This window comes from Elephantulus edwardii, unplaced genomic scaffold (assembly GCF_000299155.1).
Source record: "Elephantulus edwardii isolate Elephantulus edwardi_28Jun2011 unplaced genomic scaffold, EleEdw1.0 scaffold00020, whole genome shotgun sequence".
NCBI lineage: Eukaryota > Metazoa > Chordata > Mammalia > Macroscelidea > Macroscelididae > Elephantulus > Elephantulus edwardii.
In genome coordinates, this window is record NW_006399770.1 from 3062020 (window position 1) to 3071479 (window position 9460).

General features: G+C 37.4%; 1 protein-coding gene across 1 annotated transcript in view; it reads left to right on the forward strand.

The window, feature by feature from the left end:
- EVI5 (ecotropic viral integration site 5) overlaps window positions 1–8105 on the forward strand; it is a 369934-nt gene extending 361829 nt beyond the window's left edge. The window contains exon 18 of the mRNA XM_006882417.1: window positions 7308–8105. Within this exon, the coding sequence (XP_006882479.1) occupies window positions 7308–7619 (312 nt within the window). The 3' untranslated portion in view covers window positions 7620–8105. The remainder of the gene's footprint in view (window positions 1–7307) is intronic.
- Window positions 8106–9460: the final 1355 nt, after the last annotated feature.

Below are 9460 nucleotides of genomic sequence, written 5' to 3' on the forward strand. Positions count from 1 at the left end.
GGACAATGCAGGAGAGGAAGACTCCTGGATGAGATGGATTGACACAGTAAATAGGGCCATGCGGGTAGGCATGTCAGAGTCAGTGAGATTGTCTCAGGACAGGGCAGGCTTCAGAGCTATTGCAACTCGGTGGCACATGATAACATCAGTTCCTCAGACCTACCATGTACACTTGTCAGCATACTGCTGTAAGCACATACTTTTACCTAGTAAAGCTTTTGTTTGATAGCCATATGACATAATGTGATACTTCTCATCAGAAGGAATAATTGGTACAGCTTCAACATTTTGTGAGAAACTTGGATCCTGTTCAGATCCCTGAAAGAGCTATGCTTTTAAGAAAAGTATATATAGAGAGAGAAATGCTGAATTTCTCAAAAATTGGTCTTCTGAGGATCAACTAGAACACTATTTTTTGTTGAGAATACAGAGTTCTTGTATCACATCTTTGCTAACAATATATAGAGCATGAACAAACTCAACAGTTTTTATATGTAGAATTCAGTGACATTGATTATATTTTTTAATCTGTAAAACCATTCTCACTCTGTTTTTCTGAACTGTTGTTCATCCTCCAACATCAACTAACCACTCCCCAATTTTCCTGTCTGATCTTTGAGTTGTGATATTAGTTTAATCCCACATAGGTGGTACGAAAAAGAACATAATTCTCAAGGCATTTTTTACTAATTAAATATTGTTTGTTTTAAAGACGCCATAGACTTTGTTTTGCTTTAGAGATTAAAAATTAGTTTAGGAAGTTCATCTAACCTCCAGAAAGGTTCTTGAAAGATTATCATATGTAAGAATTTGGAATTACTTTGTACATTTTTAACCCTTTTGATCAAGATTCTTCTATAGGATCTTTGATCAGAACGTTCAGTAAGAGGTAGCTGGGCACTGCTGACTTCTTCTGTTCTCATGGCAAAGGAGTTAGATGTTCATAGAGGCAAAGCCACATGTACCATTTCCTCCACCTCCTATTCCTTCTTTCTGTATTGCTTCAGGCAAATAGGGAGCAATTGTCCTGCCTTATACCCCCTATAGTTACTTAGAAGAGAAGCCCTGATGGCACAGTAGTTAAAGCATTCAAAAGCTAACTGAAAGGTCAGTAGTTCACACTCATCGACTGCTTTCTGGAAAACCTCATGGAACAGTTCTCCTCATTCCTTCAGGGTTTTGATGAGTTGGAATAAACTTAACAGCAGTGGGGGTTTTTAGTAGCAGTGCTACAATCAACATTTTGGCGCCAGCAGTCAGGAAATCAAAAGACAAATTGCACTGGGAAAGTCTGTTGTCGGGGACCTCTCTAGAGTACTGAAGAGCAACAGGATCTGTCAGGAGACTAACTTGTGCCTGATCCAAGCCATGGTCTTTGCAATTACTTGCTATACACCCAAGAGCTGGACAGTAACTAAGGATGATAGAAGAAGGATCTATGCCTTTGAGTTGTGGTGCTGGAGAAGAGTGTTGAACAGACTGTGCACTGCCAGGAGACTGCCAGGCTGCTTCCTGGAGGCAATTATTTTGAAGCTCTGTCTCACCTACTCTGGGCACACGTCAGGAGAGACCAGTCCTTAGAGAGGAACATCATGCTTAGAAAGGTGGAGGGACAATGCAAGAGAGTAAGTCCCAGGATGAGATGGATTGACGCAGTGACTGCTTTTCTCACCAGCAGGTGTGTGTGTGTGTGTGTGTGTGTGTGTGTGTGTGTGTGGTGTAATCTCCAGTACTTCATGGGGTTTGATTTCTTGCTATGAAGGTTGGGGTCTAGATTTCATGAGACATCTCAATTAACTGAACTAATAATATATTTAGTACTTCTTTTCTACCTCCTAGTTGAGTTTGTAGTGCCTAATGTTTTAAGCATGAAAACAGCCATCCAAAGTGTGACAGTTTGCCTTTATTTGCCTGGATCAACAGAGAAAGAAGGAGAGTCAGGAAGAAGAGGCTGTGGAGTGCATGACTGATGGCTTCCCTGAAAGGCTTCCTTCTTTGCAAAGATTTTATAGAATCTGAGTAAAAGGAGGGAAATGTGTAACAGAATTTCAGATTTTCATGAACTCTATACTTTATGGTGCTAGAGAGGCTGGATAAACCCCTGAAACAACTACCCTAAGATCATATTTGATACCTGAGTAAAAAAATATCCTCTGAAGTCTTCAGAAAACTATAGTTCAGCTAAACTAGTTTAAAAAAGAAACACCTGCTTTGAGCATTATACTCTTTTCATAACTATGTGGAATCAAGCTGGCATCAGTAACTAAAAAGATTAAATAAGAACTTTATGGGGAGTGAGTTTATGTTAATGAGGGAGGAACAACTCAGAAAGTGAAAATGCAAATGATTGCACAACTCGAAGGATGTAAACAGTTGTCACTGAATTAATACATGTAGAAATGACTTGTATGTTTTTGCTGTGTATATTCTCAATGACAAAATATTTTTGAAATTTTAAAAGTATATTAATAAAATAGTAACCTGCCTTTGAGCTGTGGTATTAGAAAAGAGCACTGACCATCCTATGGACGGCCAAAAGAACAAACATATGTTTTTGAGAGGGGGCAGCAAGAGTGTTCTTTGGAGGCAGAGATGGCAAGGCTTCGCACCACATACTTTAGGCATGTCACCAGGAAGGCGATTCTTTAGAGAGGGACAAGATGCTTGGAAAGGTAGAGGGTCAGGGAAGGAGAAGATGACCCTGAACCAGTTGGATAGACACAGTGACTACTGCAATAGGCTGTAGTGTGTCAGGAAGAGTGAGGATGGCACAGGGTAGGGCAGGGTTCAGATCTGTTGTTCATAGGGTCACTATGAGTCATACTCAACTCAACGGCACCTAAATAACAACCTAATGTAACCTAAGTGTACATTAGTATGTACACTTCAAAAAAACTATCTAGAAGTACATACTTAGGTGCCACTGATGATCATCTCAGAATTGTGAATGGCATTATTTTGTAAATTATCTCTAGTTGATACGTTGCTTACATAGTAAAGAGATAAGAGTAAAATTATATTGAATACACTCTTTAAACAATCATTCAGTAGCTTGCTGGTAATTTCTGTATAAAAATGCTCACACAGAGAGAGAAGTACACAAAATCACTGATAGTTTTGTGCAATACTTGTTGGAGATTTAGTATCAGTCTTGGATATTGATCAGTAATCAGGCCGCCTGTTTCCAAAATGAAAAAACAAACAAACAAAAAACCCCAGACCTCACTGCCATCCGCTGACTCCTCCTCACAGTGGCCCTGTGAGATAGGGTGAAACTGCCTGTAGGCTCCCACAGCTGGAAATCTTTGTAGGAGCAGACTGTCTCATCTTTCTCCCTCAAAACAGCTGGTGTATTCAAACCACCGACCTTTTCGTTCACTGTGGAATGCTTTAACCACTAAATCAACAGATTGCATTGACCAGAAACCATAAACTAAGAAACTGGCCCATGCAACCTTGATTTAACACAACCAAATTAAAAATTATTATTGGTGACACAAATTTTAGTAGTGGCTACCTGTGAGGAGCAGGGCTAGGAAAGTTTTAAGTTCATACCCTTTTTATTATTTGAACCTTAGTTTGGAGGTTGTGGGCAGAGTTGGATAAGCAGGCTCTAGTGCCTCCCTGCATTGGTAGGAAGCCCCTCATGTACAGAAGGAAGCAGAAGAAAGAGAAGAGATAGAGCATGTGGGAGACCACACTTGGGAGTTCCCATTTGTGCTTTGGTTTTGGACCTTGCAAATCTTAGCAAGACTCCTGAGTACAGGACTGGCTTTTAAAAAATCCAGACATAGTTCACATGGATAACTTTTGTTTTCAGTTCTCTCATTGTAGACTTTAAGCAGTTGGGTTTTGCTTGAGCATTTTTGTGAACCTGGCAGTGACTAATAAAATATCCCAGTGTAAAGCAGTTGGAAAGTGAAAAAGGATGTACAAAGGAACATATTTAAGTATTAAATTGCATAGGAAATATCAAAATTATTACTTTGGCTTTGTCAGTAGCCATTCCTGTGTTAAAATTACTTAGTTTCCAAAGCACACATGTAGAACAACTTCATCCTAAAACAATGATTTACTTACCTCAACAGAGCTAGGTTAAAAGAAACGAAAAATGGCAAGTTTGGTGCAACACAGTGGAAATCTCAGCACAGTTCTGTTAGAGCAGTTTGCCTTGAAAACCTAGAGACCATTACTGCCTTGGTGGGCCTGTGTTTCTGCCTCCTCACATAGCGTCAGGCCGAGAAGTGAGTAGGCACCTGATTTAATGTAAGCCTTTTGGCTGATCTTGACATAAGGAATGAGGCTGGTTGGACTCAGTTTCTCCTAAATGCCCTTCAATTCCTGTTACCCAGATCCTAAAGAAAGTTCTCATTCTTACCTACTCATCTTTTTACTTTTTCATTAGCTCTTTTTCACTTTCTTCTAGTTCTGAATTAATTCCCAGTTTTTGCCAAATTTACCCAAATTTGTTTCTCATATTTCAGGCCAAACATCATTAAATGATTGGTGCAAACTATTTGAAAATGAGTGTCAGTGATTTTTAGGACTTTGGATATTCATGCTCTTTTGACTAAGCATTCTGCTTGTGTATTTTTTTGTTCACATGTCTTTAAAGACTATAATTACATTTAATCTTGGCTGTCTTTTTGGCTAACTGCCAGGTATAATAGCTCACAGATGCATATTAGTATATGACTTTATTTGTACGAAGTTTAGAATTCTATTCTGTTTTATCAGATAGGCCATTACCTTCATCTTTGTCTTCTCTCTAAAAACTCATCCATGCTTTTGCCATTCTCAAGTAAAGAAGAGGCAACTATATTTCTTTCAAGGCTGGGGAAATGACAAAACTGTAGTTAATTTTTTATATTAGTTTGCATACAAAATTCTGATGCATTGTGTTTCATAAAGTCATTTCCATACATTGTGTTTTATAAAATCAATCACAATTGAGCTATTGCCCACCATTCTATAGTTAATTTTATATAATGTTTGAGGTTAATTGTTACATATGATGTGAGACTGTGGTGTTTAAATAGCAGTAAACAAGAGCAAGGGAAAGCTGCAGTTTTTAAAACAGTTTAGAAGGTTGTGTGTCACGCCATATTCCTTGTCTATAACAGCTAGGAAGAAGGAAGACATATGTCCCATTATTTTTCTTCAAAAGGAGCTGAGGGAAAAGAGAAAGGGAGATATTAACTGACTTTATTTAACACTTGTAGCTATAAACCATGTGTTGCAATGTGATGATAGGATGTTGCATCAGAGCGAGGCGGTTGTAGTGATGCAGTGGGTATCACAACCTCAGGGGGCCTTGTAGTGCTAGTGCCATTTCCTAAAGATTTCACTCCACACTGAGATCCCTCTGCTTTTCCACAGAGGGTGGTGTGACATCATTGTTTACCTCAGTCTGATTTTCTTATCTCAATCTAGGACATAGGCATTCCTTTGCGGCTGAAGGTTTACTTGAGCAGGTATCACAGTACTAAGATCACAGACTGCCTCTTGTTCCTTGTTACCACATTCAGGCAGGGAAACGCTCACGTTTCTTCACTTCTTCCTGGAAGTCTGTCAGGAAAGCCAAGAGACATTGTTTGGCTGTAATGGCTTTACTCTCAGAACCGTTAGTTTTGAAAGTGTGTGTAATATTTCCTGAGTATTTCACTTTACCTTTATCTCAAGCATTGAGGATAGTAATGACTAGGAATTTGTCCCTCAGGAGCATGAAGATTAATAGTAATGAGGGTATAAGGAAAGTATGTCTACAAGATTCTTACTCATTCAAGGTAGAATATTTGGTGCCTAAACTTTTATATTGTTTTACTCTATTGTGGAAGAAACTTGGTTTCCCTTGTGTGTAGGAGAAAACAAACTGCTGACAGAATATCAAAATTAAGCTTTATATATATAAAACATGAATAAGCTTTTGAGGACAGAGCTGCTGTCTTAATTACCAGTATAAATGCTAATAATTGTACCGATGGTGGGGATTCTTAGGGTTATGAGGCAGCTTTGTCAGAAAGAACAGATTATGATAAGAAACCCCAGTTACTACTAGAAAAACTGGTTTTAAACAATGTTGTTCAGATGTATGACAATGAGTTTTTTTAGCGTTCAACTCTGGAATTTGGTTTGTCCACTAAGAGTAGGGAGCTTTCATCCTCCACAGGCCTCGCCACATGACAGTCTGTTAAATACCAGAGACAAAGGAACAAAGCCTGATTCCCAAAGAGAAGGGAAAGAGGACAAGCAATATATCCATTTCTCTCCCCTGTTCTCTGGTGAGAGAAGTCACCCCTTCCCCCCAGAGAAGTGAGGGAGAGGAGGCAGCTATATAATGCATGATTGGTATGCCCCACACAGAAGGAAGCGTTCCAGCCCAAACAGTGGGTGAGAGTTTCCCTAGTGGTCTTTGCAATATTATTAAAGGTTGCAGACTTTTAAGGCATGTTAATGATTTGCAAACCGTTTTCATCATTTACAGAGTTTTGGAAACAGTTCTCAAAGTATGTAGTGAGTGAAGAGAGGGGTAAAGAAATAGGAAGTGTCCAATGAGGACTTGAAAAGATGGTGGGCTGATAATAGGAATAGAACAATCTTAGTGAAGTGTATATAAAATAATGTATGTGAATGATTTCCTAAAACACAAGGTTCATTAATGAAACAATGTATATGAGTGATTGTATAAAAAACAAAGTACATGTACAAAATGCAATGCATAAGAATAATTATATAACAAATTTTTAAAAATTTTTAAAAATTGAAAGTATGTAGTGTATGATAGTTAAGGATACAAGATTTTTTTAAAAATCTTCCAGAGCTACACACTGAAATGTTTACAGGTGAACTTATAAAATATCTGATATTTTCTTGAAAATAATTCAAGATGTGAGGGACATGTAATAAGATTATTATGTGTTAAATTTTTGAAGTTAGATAATGGATACATGCAATTCATTATATGATATACAAAAGTTCCATTTGAACCTAAACTTTTATTAGGTGTGTGTCTTAAGTAAGTTACTCTACCTGAGTTTACAGTTATCATCTGTAAAGTTATAAATGAAGGAAAATGAAATCCACCACATAGGATTGTCGTGACAATTCAGGTAAAATAACAAATCTTAATGTGCCCATTCACTAGCACAAAGGACACACCGAGGGTAAATGGCAATTGTTATTATGATATCTCTAGATTGAAATAGGCCAAAGTATCTTCTTCCTTAAATATGAAAGGTTTGCTCATTTGTTGTATGGTTGTTTTTCTTCCTACTTAATGTATATTAACTTGGATTTTGTTTTAACAGCTCAGATGCCTAAAAGGCCAGAGGAGCTTCTCCGGCCAACCCCCTTTTGATGGAATCCACATTGTCAACCATTTAATTGGAGATGATGAATCATTCCATTCTTCCGATGAAGACTTCATAGATAATTCCTTAAGGGAAGGCAGTGTTGATTTCTCTTTGCACAAAAAACCTGAGCCAGTGTCTTTGGACCCAGCTGTGGCAGATGGTAGTGAGAGCGACCCAGAAGACAGTGTGTTGGAGACCAGAGAGATTGAGCGAGTGGCACAGACGCAGCAGCCTCCACGGAGAGAGTCCTACTCAACCACTGTCTGACCATCACTGTGACCTCGACTGTAGATTTCTTTAAGGAATCAGTTGTCATACAATAAGGGGCTTAGGGAACATACTTGTTTCATATGTACATATTTATATATATATATAAACACACACACACACACACACACACATATATATATATATATATATTTTACAATCTTATCACCCTTTTTATCTTTGCCAAATCTTCACCTTTGACTTACCATTACCATAAAGTAGACTGGAATGTGGTCAATGGGTAAAATAAGGTTCTAACAGTATTATTGCATATTAATATTTTTGTTTAGAAAATATACCAGTATCAATATAAACCATTCTGAAGCTCAGAAGTATGAGAAAATTTGTCTTCAAACAAAATTGTTCTTGTGCAATATATTTTGCTCAGTGGTCGAGCTGTATATGTATGCTTATCCATTTTTTTCAGGAGGGCTACCTGCAAACATTTGACCGACCAAGACATACATGTGATTTATCTTGTGTTTTAGAGATTTTTTTTTACTGTTGTATCAGTGAGCCCCTGAAAGCTCCTCAGTACATAGCCTCTTTCTGTTTGGTTTTGTAAACACAAATTAATGGTTATCTGTCTTTTAACAGTTCAAATTTTCTTTCTAGTTTATAACTTTAACATGTAAATGATGCGTCCATGTGTTGTTTACTGGTAAGGGTAGTAGATAACTACAAATCTACTGTTTAGTTGCATATATTTATACAGCTGCACCTCTCAACATTGACCATCATTTTATTTGGAGAACATACATGATATAAAATGACTACTTCCAGCATTCTCACAGAACTTCTGTAAATAATAGGTTACAATAAAACCAAACACTAATATTTTAGTAGTGTTAGTATTTTGCTTAGTATTCAACACTTTATAACTTAATTGATGCTTGTTCAAAAACCTTACTGATGAAATCTCTTTTACATCATGTGTATATAACTGATAGATTTTTTTCATGATTATAGAAGGTATAGCACATACTACTTAGTGCTAAAATTCTAATTAATGTCATTTAAGCAATGATCCAGCAGTCATATTTGCAGATAATCTATGAACGTTGTCTTCTAATTTCTTATCTAGAGATAAAGCCATAAGAATTCTTTCCTACCAAATCTTTCCTTTGTATTATTTAAACTTTTCCTAGCAAACAGAATGTCATGAATAAATTGAAAGAGAGTTTATACAAATTATACTTTACACAAAACAAAAATTACACTATGGGAAGACAAGAATGTGTTTAATAGATGCTTTCCCTCTAATTTTTGTTAGCAGCCTATGAAAAAATAGTTTTGGAGGCTAAGAGGAAAGTAAAATTCCATTTATGTGGAGCTATAGTTTTGCACAATATGTGGCATGCAGGGAAAAAGTATAGTGAAGTGGAGTCGAAGAGGCAAAAAAGATTTTGTCTAAAGCCAGGAGTTGAACTTGTGGTATGTTATGGACTAGTCTTTTTTAGCAAACTCTTTCTAACCATTTGTGTGCCTGGGAAGAGAGATTAAAAACATGCATAAGGTGCCCATAGACTTCTGGTGATGTTGTCTGTAGGGAGTCACATTGTTAACCCAAAGGCCACCTCTCTGACGGTTTGACTCCACTGGTGGCTGGAGAAAAACAGTGAACAGTTTCCTCTTGAGTGATGTACAGCCTCGGAAACTTGCTGGAGGGCACAGGTGAGTTGGTTCCAGCTAGGCAGGAGTCAGTGTGTCGGAGCACTAAATTCTAGGGTTAAGTCGTTTTTCCTCTAATAGTTAACAAGGCCAATGTTTTAATGCATAGCTCTCTGACGCCAAAACGAAGAAATTTCTCAATTCTTTACTTATCTGACAACAGATTTAAA